Here is a 16,734-nt window from a genome sequence, read left to right on the forward strand (position 1 = left end):
CTGAAACATGTCCGCACCGGTGGCACATCGGCTGTGGTCTTATGCTGCTGAGCATGAGGTCGCGATCTGCATTCCCAGCCGCATTTGCAGGGAGGCGGAGTGAAAGGACGCTCGTGTATGTTTTACAAGTGTTTGCCGAAGAACCCCGGAGGTGCGAAATACTCCGGAGTCCACCACTACCGCGTCACTCTAGCCAACTATGCAGTTTTGGGAAGTTAGTCCCCAGAAATCAATTCATTTATTTGGTACTCGTAGTGAAGGTGGCGATCGAGAGGCGCCAGACGCAGTGTGCGGGGTAGCAAGCTGCAAAGTTTGGTACGATATAGTAGTAAACCTTTACTATTATAAGTAAAAAAAAAGACAGAGAGGATAACGTAGAATTGAGTGAATAAGGAAACTGTTCACATACGTACAACAGAACAACTAGGCCAGAGTTATCCATAGTTCGTTTGCGGGGTGACTTCCTCAAGAAAATCTGCAGCCCGACCCCGCAAAACGGCACCGTTCGTAATGTAGTATTCACCATGACGCGGGTGGCATATAAAAAATGGCGTCCCAAACTGTGTTGAAATCAAAAGATCGCGTCAGAACATCCAAAGAAATAAAAAAATGGCACATTGAACAAATAATTTGCCGTGGATCGTGCCTTGAATCAAACATTGGAGCGACTGAAGCTCCCCCATGTCATTCATGACTCCAGCTTGTCCCGCGAGTCGCAACAGATGTCCTCCCACTTGGTGCCATGCAGTGCACCAGTAACTAGCGCGCAGCTATGCGCACTTCATGCATGCTAAGCATGGTCTGGGTAAAATCTTCCTGCAATTTTTTATCCACGCCGTAAACAGAATAGACAAGTATTGCATTTCCCTTTCGTACATCTCATAGAACAGAACAATGAGCAGCCAGAATGAAGACTGACTCCCACGAGTGCGCTGGACATCGAATGCTGGCCTTATCCGCTGATTGAAAAGAGTAACGCTACGCAGCAATTAAATTGGTACTTTAACCTAAATTCTACTCTGGAGGTTATTGCGAAAGCACGACTCAAGCTCGGCATGCACCAATCGCGTACTACGCAGATGTGTTAGGCAGTACACGCCGCACTACCCAAAAAGCTACAGAAGTCTTCTGAATTTCCTTTACGGCCTTGAGTTAAGTTCTTAAGCGTACCGTATTGAAAAAGAAAACGATATCACCCGCATTGATATCCTCATTTCATACGGGATCCTGTATACAATATTGTACGTTCCCATATAAGAGACGTTGAATGATGCCAGATTATGATTATAGGGCACATGGCTTTTCTATGGCTACACTATAGGACCACCGCCTTTTGAGCAAGTGTCAGTGAGTGAATGCAAAAACTAAACTCACTCATTTACGACATCGCATGCCCAGCGGGTTATCTTTTCTAATAACTAATAAATAAATCTAATCTAAATCTTTTCTAATAAATAATAAGTCCCGGCACGACTTCAACTCCTTCAAAGAAAGGACGTTGAAAGTGTGTATTTTGAAGGAAAGAAACGCCCATATAAGAAGTCAGCGGAGAGCTCGGTGCATGCTTACAACGCCGGTTGAAGAAAATGTAACCAGTACAAGCACGAACCAGCAAACCTATCTGGAGTTTAGCTTTGCGTACCTTGACGATTCCTTCCCGAATCGGTGCTGTTTTCATTCGAAGGCAGCTTATCATTGCAGATGCCTTCAAACTCCGCAAGCAGTCGTCTTCTGAGCAAGGAAACCTCCGTGTTGAAGAACAGCGACTCCGAGCACCCAGCATCTTTGGTGGCCGAGTACATGCAGTACTTCATCTCCTTGACCAACCTTGAAACAGGCGAAAGAATGTATAAAACACTGACGTTCAGTTTCGCCAAGGCCAGCCTCCGCCAGACAAGTGGAGTCTAATGAATCAATCTCCCCGAATACCATTGCGCGTGAAATCAAACTCGCCAAGAATTTTCCTGCCTCATTTAAGAAGTGTTTCTTTTTTTTTTCGATGTACAACGCCCAACCTAACGTGCTTGCTCTACAAGTTCGTCTTCTTTAATGTTATTTTCCGTGTTTAATTTCGCTTTACCGGTATGCTGCCGTAATGTTGTAGTTATGAAACAAGCGCTACACTATAGCCGTGACTGCTATAGAGCGCTTCACTGCTTTCAGAGTGAAATGCACTCAATTTATGCAGTAAAAATTAACTGTCGGTTCAAGTTCTGTATGAATATACCTCATGGTGATGCTGGTTTGTTGCCCCTGATTTGGAAAAAAACAGGAAAGAAAAAGGGGGTTAAGCCCGCACACTTAACATACATAACGAGCATAAAGCCAGTTCTAAAATAAATGAAACGAAGTGTAGCAATTTGCGGAAGTAAGGCTATTGAAAGAAAAAAAAGATGCGGCGACAAAGCCTGCTAGGTGTCACCAGAAAATACAGGCAAACGTGTAATAGGGAGCAAGGTGCCCTGAGAGAGGCATTCTGCACGTCAGCACCCTCCAGTCGCCCGCCGTCCAGATGTCGTAGAGTTGCCCTGTTTGCCAGGAGGCGGGTAGGGCAGGAGACGTTGCAATTTTCGCGCATGTTCGCTCATTCAGGCAATTGGTTTACATTTACAACCATCGTCGATGGTTCCTGCAAAACGTTGGGGGACAGCTGGCTTTCTTTTTTTTTTTTTTTTTTTTGGGGGGGGGGGGGGGCAGACGAGGGAAATCCCAAAGTAGGCCGTCATATAAAGCAAAAAAAAAAAGCCCGGGAAACTAATGTTATGCCAGTAAGCCTGGAAGGGACTGATAAATGGCCACAATATGTTGTGAGACGTTGACGGAAATTAAATAACTACGAATTATAGTGATAGAATCCACTACGCTGTTCCCGATTTAGGTAGGAATTCTAATTTTTAATTGGCAAAGAAACCGTCAAAAACCAGGAAGTGGTGCGAACTGCCAGTGAATTTCTGGTACTTCGAATCTAGTATATGATAGTACTGTAGGTACGTCGGCGGTGATTTGGTGCTGCATAATTAATCACTAAAATTGCAGTTCGTATGTCGTTAGGCTAGCGCGCTCGATTACATGCGCATTACTAAGTAAAACAAGGCCACGTTCATGAGCGGTGCACGTGATTGCTGTTGTACGCGTTCGAAATTATGTGCACGCCTGCGAGCTAAAATCCTTTGTTCCAGCTCGCTCAGGTCTTCTAGAGGCGACAAGCTTCGGAAATCAAGAGCACTCGCGCGGCTGCGGCAACAGGCTGAACTGTGTATCACGTCTAAGAGCGTCTTTTCACTGTACGGAACTTGAGTTGGTTTGACTAAAAACACCCTTCTCTTGTTAATGACCAAATCTGGCGGACAGGAAACCAGGAAAGCGCGTGGCTATTATTGCAGCAATAATTTGATAATTCCGAAAAAACGAATCGCAGGGTCATCGGTTTGATAAACAAAATACATTTTCACAGCTACGACCGCACTTGTCTGGCTCCAGCTAATGGCGCCGTATAGCCGCTATCGCGCTCATTGTCTCCAGCATGCTTGCAATGAACGACTCTATCCCCACCGCAGATGGAAAAATTCTGATAAGGAATGTTCCACGGCGTTTTCCGCGTTACCACTGCATGATTCAACATTCTGGCCGGTAAGCTTTTAATTGCCCTAAAAGAATGGGCACTATAAGAAGTGCTTGTCAGTCTCTTTAATGCACTCACGGGCACAGCGCTACAGTCTCTCCGTTGTCCACTTCAGTCAACTCCGAGGACGAGGAACCGTTCTGGGCAGGGCTGGACGCTGGAAGCATCCGATGGAAGGAGGCACCGCACAGCAGCACTCTCTTCACGGCTGCGAACTCGTCGCAAGATATCTGGAGTGCAGCAACGGGTCCACGCTGCCTTTGCATACCTGCAGGGTGTTGCGTAAAAAAAAAAAAATATCGTAGTTCCACCCAGAGCCAGCCTTCTCCCGCGGAGCGAGTTTTTCCTTTTTTGGAGATTCTAAGCCATAATTTGGGCCAACGGAAACTTTACTGGTATTATAAGGAATTTGATTCATGAAATAAATACTGAAGCTGTGCCAGTAGGCAAAAGATCATATCGTCGATCCACAGCATTTCAATTTCATTGCAGTAGCCTAATTGTAGCTCGGTCATTTTCTCGTTCCTGTAACCTGCATGGTTAAATGTCCAATATGCAGTTTCGTGCAAGCAATCATCAATTTCAACATGTTGCGTCAATATTTGGTCATGAGTTGTACTACTGACAATCGAAACGCTTCAGGGCGTTGGCAGTGGTCGGCCCTGAATGTTCGGAATACTCGTGGAGGAGATGTCCAGAACCGAACAGCACGCCGCGTTAGAAACTCAGTTCTCATTATACTGTTCGAGCAAAAGGTAAAATAAAGCATGTAATGCTTCTCAATGTGAGATTCTTCATCTGATATTCGTGGTTGGCAAGATACTGTTTCAAAGATTATGTCTCTGCCGCTATGTGTGTGCAGAGAAATTTGCGGGATTTTTTTCAGAGTAGTGCAGGGAAAAGTGGGAAAAATCTGGAATTTTCATGTTAGCAATGGGTATTCTTCTCTGAAGTACGAATCACTGCCCAGAACTCGCATCAGAGACAATGATACATATCGCATTAGGAGGCTCACCGATCTTCCACTCTTTCGGGCATAATCAGATGCAGGAACCATCCAAATAGTGACAGGCAAGCCGACTAATTGGGAGAACTAAGGCATTTTCGTTCACCCTTTTCCCAACCTCTCTTTCTTTTCCTGTCCATGGCTTCGCCTCACTTACTTGATGATGATGTGTGTGGTGTTTTAGGGAGCAAGGGCCAGGTTTGGCCAAAGAGCGCCATGACAGGTGGCAATGTTGACGATGTGTTGTGCATGACGTGCACAATGAACTCATCATGGTAGATGTGATATGGCTGTAAAAGGGCCTAAAAACTCCCGCTGTAAGTGGAGTAGAATATATAGGTGCTAAAATAACGACGGTGACTAGGATGTGATGTGGGCTATGGCAATGGGCTTTTCGTTAAAACATGATGCAATAAAACTTAACACTGACACCAGAGTTTCAAGAGAGCCCTTGAATGCAGGGCTGTTAGTCGTGTGCTAAAAGTTGCCTGGCCAGATGATTTTCAGTATGTCTGTTTCGGCTAAAAACTCTAAGACTGTTTGCAGATTAAAAAGCGGTTTATCGCTAAGAAAAAATGCAGGGTGAAGGGGTAAATTCTCGCGATATGCAGCAGGGAAATACTTTTTCCTGTTTGTTTCTATTGCAGGGCACTGAATAAGAACATGGAGGACTGTGAGACTATTGCCGCACTTAACACAAGTTGGAGGATCGCCCCCAGTCAAGAGGTGAGAATGGGTACCGTATGTGTGGCCTATCCTTAATCGGCAAAGAAGTACTTCCTTGTACCGTGCTATTTTTCCATTTATCCAGTTCCCCAGTTTTGGTTTTATTATGTGGAGCTTATTCAATGCTTGTGTATCCCACTCGCCTTGCCAATTATTCCTCAATTTACTGCGCAGAAAAGGCTTTAGGTCTGTGGCAGGGATAGGGATATTTGAGTCTGCATCGCTAAAAGTTACTGACCTAGCGCTTTGGTCAGCAGCTTCGTTGCCTTTTATACCTTCGTGACCACGTACCCGACATATGACAATCACTTGATTGCACATATATAGGGAGCCCACTAAAAACTGAGTTTTTATATTTTCTTGGGCTAAGTAGGGCTCTGACTACAATTAGTGAATCTGTAAACACAATAGCTCTAGCAAGTTTTGTGAGCCTTATGTTTTGAACAGCCGATAGTATAGCGTAGGCTTCAGCTGTAAATATACTTGTGTGTGGATTTAGTGCTCCGGATACTGAAAATGAAGGTCCCAGAGCTGCGTAGGAAGCTCCTTTAGAGGACTTCGAAGCGTCTGTATAGTATTCTGTACAGCAGTACTTCTCCTGAAGTTCACGAAAATGGAATGTTACACGTGCTTCTGGCGCCCTCCTAGATATTTCTACGAAAGAGACGTCGCATTCAATGGTCTGCCATTCCCATGGTGGGAGCAGGCGAGTGGGTGCCATTAGGACATTCTCTGGGACTAAGACACCTGTTTCGTCTGTCAGTGTTGTCAAACGAAGGCTCAACGGAGCTCTAATAGCTGGGCGGTTATGAAATATTCTGGCTGTAGACACTTCATGAATAGATGAGTGATATGGATGGTGCACGTCTGATTTGACCTTGAGAGCATAGGAAAAAGTTAAATATATCCTTTGGAGATGTAATGACCATTCATTACTCTCCACATACAGGCTTTCTACGGGACTTGTCCTAAAAGCGCCTGTAGCCAGGCGTATACCCAAGTGGTGAATGGGATCTAGCATCTTTAAAGCACTAGGCGCAGCAGAGCTATATACTATTGCTCAATAGTCGAGGCGGGACCGTATGAGACTTTTGCAGAGGCTCAAAAGGCATCTCCTGTCACTTCCCCAAGATGTGCGGGACAAGAGCTTTAGTAAATTCAGTGTCTTCAGACATCTCGCTCTCAGATATCTAAGGTGAGGGACAAATTTTAGTTTCGAGTCTAAGATGATTCCTAAAAATTTATGTTCGTGGCTGACAGATAGCCGTTGTCCATTAAGATAGATAGCAGGGTCAGGTAATATACCTCTCGTTTTAGAAAATAGAAGGCATGTGCTTTTGTGGGGGTTTAACTTGAATCCATTCTCGTCAGCCCACTTAGATATTTTGTTTAGGCCAAGCTGTAAATGTCGCTCACAGATAGAAATATTGCATGATTTAAATCCTATCTGTATGTCATCCACATACACTGAATAAAACATTGTTCGTGGTAGATTAGATTACGGGGTTTTACGTGCCAAAACCACTTTCTGATTATGAGGCACGCCGCAGTGGAGGGCTCCGGAAATTTCGACCACCTGGGGTTCTTTAACGTGCACCTAAATCTAAGTACACGGGTGTTTTCGCATTTCGCCCCCATCGAAATGCGGCCGCCGTGGCCGGGATTCGATCCCGCGACCTCGTGCTCAGCAGCCTAACACCATAGGCACTGAGCAACCACGGCGGGTATTGTTCGTGGTATGACGCTATAGAGGGAATTCATTTTTACGATGAAGAGCGTGCAGATCAGTACACCTCCTTGTGGCACAGCTGTTTCCTGCGTAAATTGACGAGATAGCAGTCTACCAACCCTCACACGGAACGTACGATTAGAGAGGTAGCCTTGGATCAGATTCAAGAGATTGCCTCCGACACCCATACAAGCCAGATCACGAAGAATTCCATAACGCCAGGTTGTGTCGTATGCCTTTTCCATATATAAAAATACGGCCAATAAAAACTGCTTGTGCACGAAGGCATCTCGGATATTCGCTTCCATACGGACAAGGTGATCTGTCGTACATCTACCCTCCCTAAAACCACACTGCAAGGGGTCTAGTATTTTATTACTTTCACGATAATGAATTAGGCGTCTGTTTACCATTTTCTCAAAGAGTATGCATAGGCAGCTTGTCAGGGCTATAGGCCTGTAGCTGCAGACCGAAGTTGGATCCTTGCCCTCTTCGAGAATAGGAATTACGACTGCTTGCTTGCAGGCAGATGGAATGTAACTGCCAGAGAATATGGAATTGAAGAGTGATAGTAGTGTTTTGTGTGCTTCGGCATGTAGGTGTTCAATCATCTCATAAACTATTCGATCGCCTCCAGGAGCTGATTTACTGCAACAGTTCAGTGCAGCCTGAAATTCCACCATGTTAAATGGCCGGTTGTAAGCTTCATGTTTATTTCCTTTCCGGTTCAGAGGCTGTCGTTCCGCTTGTCGCTGATATCTTAGAAATGTATCTGAGTAATGGGATGAACTCGAGATGTACTGGAAATGTGCCCCTAGGGAATCAGCTTGGTCCTCAATAGTGACTCCTTGTGTGGTAACTAAAGGTAGAGGGTGAGTTTGGCGGCCTTTTATTTTGTTGACCCTATTCCAGGCTTTCCGTTCGTCTGTATATGAATTGATGCTACTGATGTATTTTTGCCAACTTTCCCGTTTGGCCCGGCGGCGTGTTCTTCTACCTAGTGACTTTACTTTCTTGAAATTCATAAGGTTCTCGGCAGTTGGAGATTCGCGAAGGTGACTCCAAGCCTTATTTTGATTTTTACGAGCTTCCTTGCACTCCGCATTCCACCAGGGAACACGTCGCCTAGTGGGTGATCCATTTGATTCAGGGATACACAGTGACGCCACATCAACAATAAATGCTGTCAGATATGCCACGGCGTCATCAATAGGAAGTGCAGAGATGTCTTCCCAGGTCATGCGGGTGAGTTCTTTATAACGCTTCCAGTCGGCTGACTCGACTATCCAGTGGGGGACGCATGGGGAGCATTTATCATGTTTTGTTGATTTTATGAGAATGGGAAAATGGTCGCTCCCATATCGGTTTTTAAGCAAAGCACGTTCCACTCCAGATACGGTACGAGTGTACCAGATGCAATTCTCAAATCGATCGATGAAAATGTTTTGTTTGCCACGCTATAGAATGTAGGCTCTTTATTATTTAGTAAGCATGCACCTGTAGTGAAGAGGATGCTTTCTACTAAGCGTCCCCTGGCATCACAACGACAACCTCCCCAAAGGATGTTGTGTGCATTGAAATCTCCGACGGCAATATAAGGTTCGAGCAGTTCATTAATGAAGTTTGTAATTCCGTTTTTGAAAGGTTGCAGTTTGGGGGGATGTAAAGTGAGCAAATTGTTACTAGTTTATTAAACAATATCGCACGGACTGCAACTGCCTCTAGGTGTGTTTTAAGCGGTAATTGCCGGCAAGCAACACCTTTATCTACAATTATTGCCACACCGCCAGACGAGGCAAGGGCGTCGTTGCGGTCTTTTCGATATATGGCATACTGCCGGAGAGTTCGTGTGTGAAGGATTAAGATGTGTTTCTTCGACACACAGCACCTTTGGACTGTACTTATGTAAGAGTTCCTTAATGTCGTCTAGGTTGTGGAGTAAACCCCTGACATTCCATTGTATTATCTGTGTATCCATAATGTATGTGTTTTGTGCTGTGTGTCTAAGAAATATATATTAGATTATCTCACGAGACCTTTCCAGGCCCCGTGAAACGAGATCTCTCTATCTTCCGGACGCGCTCGAGGGAGCTGCGTCGCTCCTTGGGCGTTTGAGACGCCAGGTTTGTGCTCGTATCCTTCACCTCGTCTGAGGCGGTGGATACTGCCCGCGGAGCGGGCACTTTCGTGGGAGTGGTGGGCAGATCTGCACCGGCAGTGGCCCTGGGTTCAACAGGCCCGAAGGTCTGCTGGCCCTCATTTGCGGGAGACGGAACAGCGTTGACTGTTCGAGTCAGGAAGGCGGATGGCGTGACCGCCGTCACTCTCCGCGTGACTTGGGTGGCCGCCGAACGATGTGGCGCTGCCCCCCGGCGCGCCACATCGGTGTAAGAAGAACTGGTCTGATTGTTGGAATAGAAACGCTTGCGTGCCTCTGGGAAAGTCAGATTTAGTTTCACCTTGAGTTCTATTATTTGTTTTTTCCTTTTTCCACGAAGGGCAGGATCGCGAGTAAGCAGGGTGGTCTCCTTCACAGTTGGCACAGTGGGTTGCTGAACTGCAAACGTCAGAAGTGTGCTCGATGGAGCTACACTTGGCACAAGTAGGACGCCCTCTGCAGGTTTGGGACCCGTGCCAAAACAACACTTAAAACATCGACGCGGGTTTGGAATGTATGGCCTGACACGTAGCTTGCAGTAACCGGTCTCGATTGATTCAGGAAGAATGCTGGCTCCAAAAGTTATGATTATATGCCTAGTTGGTATTTCTTTGTCATCTCGTCTTATTTTAAGCCTTTGCACTTTGACAATGTTCTGTTCTTGCCATCCTTCAAGTAATTCACTTTCACTAAGTTCGAGAAGGTCATCGTCCGAGTTGACCCCGCGCACTGTATTCATCGTCCTGTGTGGGCCTGCTGAGACAGGAATGTCCCCAAACGCTACAAGTTTCGAGAGTCTGTCGTATTGTGGCTTGTCGCGAACTTCGAGAAGATCACCGCTTCCCATCTGTTTTACTTTGTAACCTGGGCCTATTGCTTCTGTGAGGGATTTGGCTACAAGAAAAGGTGATATCATTCGGACTGTCTTAGTTTCGTGTTGACTGTGAACAACGTGGTATTTCGGAAAGGACCCTTTTGGTTGCATAAAAAAGCTGAACGGTTCATCGGTGCGCCCCCTCTTCAGGGAGCGTTCAGGCAGTGGGGGAAATGCGTTTGCCATACAAAGTTTGGAAATTCGGCGGCGATGGTGGCCACCCACCACCGAGCCCAACAAGGGGGCGCTACAAGGTCGGGAAAATACCTGCAGACGCCAGCCATGCATCGCCGCTATAACCTAATATAAAATACCCAAGTTTGGATAATTACACCAGGTTAACCCTTGCCGCCCAGAGTACGGAAGTGAGAAGTGATAAGGAGACAGGAAAGAAGAAACAGCGAGAGGGAAAGCAAAAGATTGAAGAGGGGGACAGGAAAAGGCGACTGCCGATTTCCTCCAGGTGGGTCAGTCTGGAGGTGCCGTCTATGTGAAGCAGAGGCCACAGAGGTGTGTTGCCTCCACCGGGGGCCTTAAAGGTCAAAACACCCGGCATCGGCTCAACCCCCAGGGTCCCCCTTTCCCCAGACACGGCTAAGCCGCGCACGGCTACACACGGGAGGGTCCAACCCTCGTGTGCTCGGGTACGTGGTGTCGCAACACACCAAACGCCTGCTGACGCAGACGCCCCTGCGGGGTCGCCTGACTTACTTAACCCATTAAAGACCAGCGTGACCATATGGTCACGTTAGTCTGCACAGTGGATTTCATTTAATTAAGAATAATAAAACGGCAACAAAATCACCTTTGACATGCCGTTAGACAGATGAGAGGTCCCTTTATGGATATCAAGCGGCAGAAGGTGTCAGTCATGCTGTAGGAGCCCCTCGCAAAGGCGGGAATAAGTGTTGCTGTGCGAGTAGCGTCGCCATGCATCACTCCAAGGGCTAATGTGTTTATTTTTTCACTACTTGTTTAAGCAATAGTCCGATATCCTTTCCTCCATATTGCTCTTCGAATATGTGACCTTCGATGAGCATTTCTGAAAGATTTGTTTGATTTATCCGTGCACGAGCGTGTTATCTTGCGCGTTGCCATATGGTCACGCTAGGCCTTTAGGCTACCTAACTTCTTATTTTTTTTAACTGCATTCTCATCTCTTGCACGGCTGCTGGCGCATTCCCGCAGTGGTTATTTTTTATTTTAATGTCTGAATAGGTTGATGTTGGAATAAATAGCGAAGATACTCGAAGAAGACGATGATGACGTGTCAGTGATTTATATCGACCCGCGAGAGGCTAGCACCTATTCGGATGAAGAGTCGGCCGATGAAGACTCAAGGCACGTTCACACCGAAGGCGGAGCGGACAAGCGGACAAGGGGATCCGGCCAAGCGGACAAGGATTTTCCGCTTTGCGGAAAATACGCGGGCGCTTGGCCGGATCGCGCCCGGACTGATCTTTTCCTCGCGGATAAGTTGGCCGCTTTGGCCGCAGCCAATGAGAACCCGACACTGCGGAAGTGCTGGTGAAAAAATGTAAACGAATGTCTTTCTCTGGGCTTTTCGCTTCTGTTATTCAAAAGCATCAAAACGGCAAGTTAGGACAGTTGGTTGGGATTCATTTGTTACAGCGCAACACAAGACAACGAAAAAAGAAGGTATAAAACGATGACATGGCGCCGTGTCGTCGCTTTATACCTTCTTTTGTCCTTGTCTTGTGTTGCGCTGTAACAAATCTTGAAAATCGACTAGACAAATGGCGAGTAAAATGCCAACGATGTCGTCTTCTTCGTCTGAGCTCATAATTTTGCAGAAGTAGATAGAGCACGGGAGCGCACCGACCCATGACGAAAAAAATATCGAAAGTGCGCGTACAAACCCAAAGTGTCGCGAGATGGCGGCACGTCCCTGAAATCGCTAAAAAAGTTGCGAGATGCCCCGCCTTCCCGGCGGCGCGGATAGCCAGACAACGATGCTGGTCTGAACAGGCGCGGGCGCTCGCCGCCTCGGCGCTTTGAAAATCCGCTTGTCCGCTTAGACGCTCCGCTTTCGGTATGAATGTGCCTTCAGGCGGGCTCATTGACAAGCTAATCTGGCGGCAGCTATGAGCCGGCGCTGAAGTTGTTTTCTCTGACGGATGTCAGAGAAATTATTAGTACAAAGATAAGTTAAGATATAAGATTTATTTCAAGATATCAAGAAAAAAAAGAAACCGGTCCCTAATGGGTTAACCTCGACGTTGCTTTATAAGAGAACTTTGCCTATCCGTGATACGCGCTACGTTATGCCCATGTCCCATGCGCGTCTTGTACCGTTTACTGCAGCAGGATATGTGCCATTGGAATCAGCCATTGCTTAGTTCCATGCTTAGAAACAAAGTAGGGGCGATTCTTTCTTGGTGGATTGGTGGATCCGACTCGGACGATGACGACCCCCGACGGGCAACGTGACGGAACATGAGCGGTTTCTTCTGCCGTAATTGATGCGGCCATTCCTGCGAAATTATCCACTGCTTCTAAGTGGACGAACGGTGATCTCCAGAAAAGCCTTGGCATATTTCCCTACCCAAACTTTGCTGCTTACAGGGGCTTTTCACCTGTTGAGTTGTTCGAAATCTCTTTTGACGAAGCCGTCATGGAGCTGCTAGTCGAACAAACAAGAAAGTATGCGTTATTTTTCAATATGCCAGATCCGGAGGTTACCAAAGAAGAATTAGGTTTTCTTGGAGTGCTGGTTTTGTCCGGCTATAAGCGCTTGCCAGGGAAAAAGTGCTATTGGGACAGCGGCTGGGATATGCGCCACACGATGACCTACAATGCTATGCGAAGAAATCGCTTCCTACAGATAATGCGATTCCTGCACTGTGGGAAATGCAAGCCTAACGCTTAGTGACAAGTTGGCAAAGTTGCGTCCATTGATGGCACTATTGAAAGCAAGCATTCTGGGGCACTTTCAACCTGTGCGTCACCTGAGCTATGACGAAAGTATGATTGAGTATTATGGTCGTGATGGCTGTAAACAGTTTATACGCGGAAAGCCTATCCGCTTCCGGGATAAACTATGCTTCCTAAACGCCAAGAACGGATACCTTGTAAACTTCAAAGTGCATCAAGGCAAGCAGGGGATCCAAGAACATCTGAAAAATATGAAAAGGAGTTCGGAAAAGCACCGGCGCCGCTTCTTCAAATGGTGGATGAACTCGCAGCACAGACGCACGACCTTCTTTTCTTTTTCTATTTTGATAATTTATTCACAGGCATGCCGCTACTCTGGCATCTCAAGGCGCAGGGCTACGAAGGCACGCGCACAGTGATGCAGAACCGTGTTCCCAAAAAGTGCCTAATCGCTCGACCACAATTCGTCAAGCGGCAACCTCGCGGGCACGAAGAGCCCGTGCTCAGCGACAATGGGATAATTGTTGTCCGCTGGACAACAATTCTGGACAATTCTATAGTAACTTTCGTAAGCACCATTCACGGCGTAGAGCCAATGTCATCTGCAGACAGGTACTCTCGTGCTCAGAAGAAGCAAATCGAGGTGGCCCGCAAAAAACACTGTTGCTCAGGACAAGTTTTATGAGAGGTACGGACCAGATTGATGCAAATGTAGGCGCCCACAGGATTGTAATCCATGGTAAAAAGTGGTGGTGGCCAATTTTCACTTGACATTGTAATGTATCTATCAGCAACGCTTGGGCGCTAAATGGTAGCAAAGGGTTCAACGTCACGCAGGTGGAATTCCGCAGGCAAATTGCACAAAGCTACCTGATGCAATGGGCCAATAAGCATAGAGAACCTGGTCAACGCAGAATCCCAAAGACTGGTGATGTCCTGACTGGTAAACGGTATGACCAAGTGGCCAACTTTGTTGCACCAATACCTAATGGCATTGCGCATGAGGTGTGCATGAGATAATTGCAACAGCGCAATGCACACACAATGCGCAGAGTATGACGACGGCATGTGTATTCCATGATTTAAACCATATCACACTAAATAAGTGCTCGACTATTCGCTATGTATGTTTTTTGTGATGTCTCATGGCTTCAAATAAATGTTTTTCACTTCGCGTATTTTGCTGTAGCGTAAGGGCCCAGTGTGACCATATGGTCACGAGCTATATTTCCAAAACTAATTAGGCAAGAGTAATAACTTTTTGCAGATATAAGATTTACTTCAATATATCAAGAAAAAAAAGAAACCGGTCCCTAATGGGTTAACCTCGACGTTGCTGTATAAGAGAACTTTGCCTATCCGTGATACGCGCTACGTTATGCCCATGTCCCATGCGCGTCTTGTACCGTTTACTGCAGCAGGATATGTGCCATTGGAATCAGCCATTGCTTAGTTCCATGCTTAGAAACAAAGTAGGGGCGATTCTTTCTCGTCAATATTGAGATCACCTCGTTGTTTCGAAGATCCGAGGTCTAGAGAGGCGGCACCAAGGCGGGTTGTTTTGATTTCCATCTAGCAGGTGGGCGTGAAAGCACTAGCATTGGTTGTGCCTAGGCGATGCAGAAATGTCTTGTCTGATTCTTCACTGCAACATTAAGTTGGTTCTACGCTCTAGCACTGTATGCGATAAGAATGTGCCAGAGCGTTGATGTCTCGGCATGTCTTCCGTGATACCACGAAGAGCTGGGGCATGAGCAGTGACCCTAAAGTATCGTGGTAGCATATCACGTACAGCTAAAACTTCCTAGTGTTGTTACCGCAGTGTGGCATGTACAGAAAGCGCTTTCACGTGGTGATGCTGGTCTTGGTGACGCACTTGGGGCGCAGTTCATTGGAGCGTGATTTGAAGCGCGGGTAAGTGCAACGTGGTATCAATCGCACATAGTGGCGTAGATGATTCGAGAACTTTTTTTTTTCACGTTGATGTCCCAGGGTTTCAGGTTCCACGCAGGCCGCCATACAAGGTTCTGCATTTGTTTTTCAGCAATGCAACATGAGCATGCTGGCAAGCTACCACGACGAGGATCTTTGGTGGCAATGCATAGTAACTGGAAGAGCCTGTTTACCGCAGTGAAACACTACAAGTCACGTGACTGGGAAAGAGGCAAATAGTATATACAGTTTCCTGCAATATTACCTAGAGGTAATATTGGCACTGCGCCGTAATATATTGGAATTCCATGATGATGTGGCTTCAGATTGTCATCATCCTCCTAGATCCGTAACACCACAAATGAAAATGTCCTTCTGAAATCAACCGCAGTTGAAATCGTCCCGTATATTAAAACATCAGCTGCTGTCTTTCACCAGACCATTTCTTGTGATGTACATATAAGCTACGTAACAAAAACACTATCGCAAGTTGGTGGACTCGTATATCGAAATGCAAGTTTACTACCGCATAATGTAATGATGCTATTCTACAATATCTTGCTTTGTTCGAGACTCAATTAATGCTATTTAGGTTAGGCCTCAACAACACAAAACAATCTGCATAAAGTTCATGTTCTACTAAAAAGGTTCCTTCGTACTGTGGCAAATGTCCGCATGGACTATCCCTCTCAGCCTTTATTTCTCACCTGTTACAAAGACATGATTATCGTCTGTGCAAACTAGATAAACAAGAGATAAAGAACAATACTAGTTTCTTGCGCCAGTTACCAAACCTATAAAAACATTCTACCATATATAACACATGAGCTTTCGAGTGATGGGAAGTCGACACATGTAAACATATGGTTTACAAATAATAAAAAACCACCTACCCAGAGTGCTAAATACATTGCATAAGAAAAACATTCAACCTGAGAACATTACTTTCAAGAAACTTCGTGATTACTTTATAACTAGAAAAAAAAAGAAAACACGAAATCAGTTCGCTATTCTTCCAATTTCTTTACTTTCTTTACAATGCTTTTCGTACATATTTCCGGCGCTAATCTATTGTCGGAGTTACGCTCTCTGTTTTGAGCCAAGCCTTTGCATGGATTTATCTTTGTTAATGTACTAACTTCTGTTTATTGAACTGATTGTAAAGTTAGGCTTCGTTAGATGTATGCAGTTGATTGTGAATTTAAAAACTTCCGTAGGTGTATGATGTCCTGAAATTTCAATGTATGCGGTTCGTACCTCTGGACAATTAAAACGCGGTACCATAAAAAGTTGAATAATTCTTTTTCTTGCACATATGCACAAATTTCAATGCTTGTGGATTTCTATGTTACATTTTGCATGATTTGCTGAGCGCTACATGAAGTTGCGAGTGCGGGGGCCTGCAGCCTTGCCAAGCTGCAATTATGACAGCTTTACCTGCAGGTCTCTAGCATCATGTATACGCGTGATGCGAATAAAGTTATTATTATTATTATTATTATTATTATTATTATTATTATTATTATTATTATTATTATTATAAAAACAAGCGCGCCTGGCGAGCACCGTTCCATCTGTCACAACAGTCCATTGCCTACTAAAACAGAATGCAAAGGGATGTTTTATTAAAAAAGGCACTTTTTCTTAGATCTTAAAGACTTGTGCTTTGAGGTCGAATGTCACGGAATGTAAAAAATTACAGGCTTCTGCCTCAGGAGCGAAGACGAGACATCTGACCCGGATCAACGTCTGAATAGAACCGCGAGCCGTGGATTCGTGTGCCACAATCCGG

At 45.7% G+C, this 16,734-nt stretch overlaps 1 protein-coding gene across 2 annotated transcripts in view; it reads right to left on the bottom strand.

The window, feature by feature from the left end:
- Positions 1-16,734, bottom strand: part of LOC126518330 (uncharacterized) — a 156,352-nt gene that overhangs the window by 12,337 nt on the left and 127,281 nt on the right. For both annotated transcript variants that reach the window (XM_055064121.2, XM_050168177.3), the window contains exons 9-10: positions 3,701-3,890; positions 1,643-1,827 (exon numbers count right to left, since the gene is read on the bottom strand). In XM_055064121.2, coding sequence (XP_054920096.2) covers positions 1,643-1,827; positions 3,701-3,890 — 375 coding nt within the window. The remainder of the gene's footprint in view (positions 1-1,642; positions 1,828-3,700; positions 3,891-16,734) is intronic.

The sequence above is a fragment of the Dermacentor andersoni genome, chromosome 11 (genome assembly GCF_023375885.2).
Source record: "Dermacentor andersoni chromosome 11, qqDerAnde1_hic_scaffold, whole genome shotgun sequence".
Lineage (NCBI taxonomy): Eukaryota > Metazoa > Arthropoda > Arachnida > Ixodida > Ixodidae > Dermacentor > Dermacentor andersoni.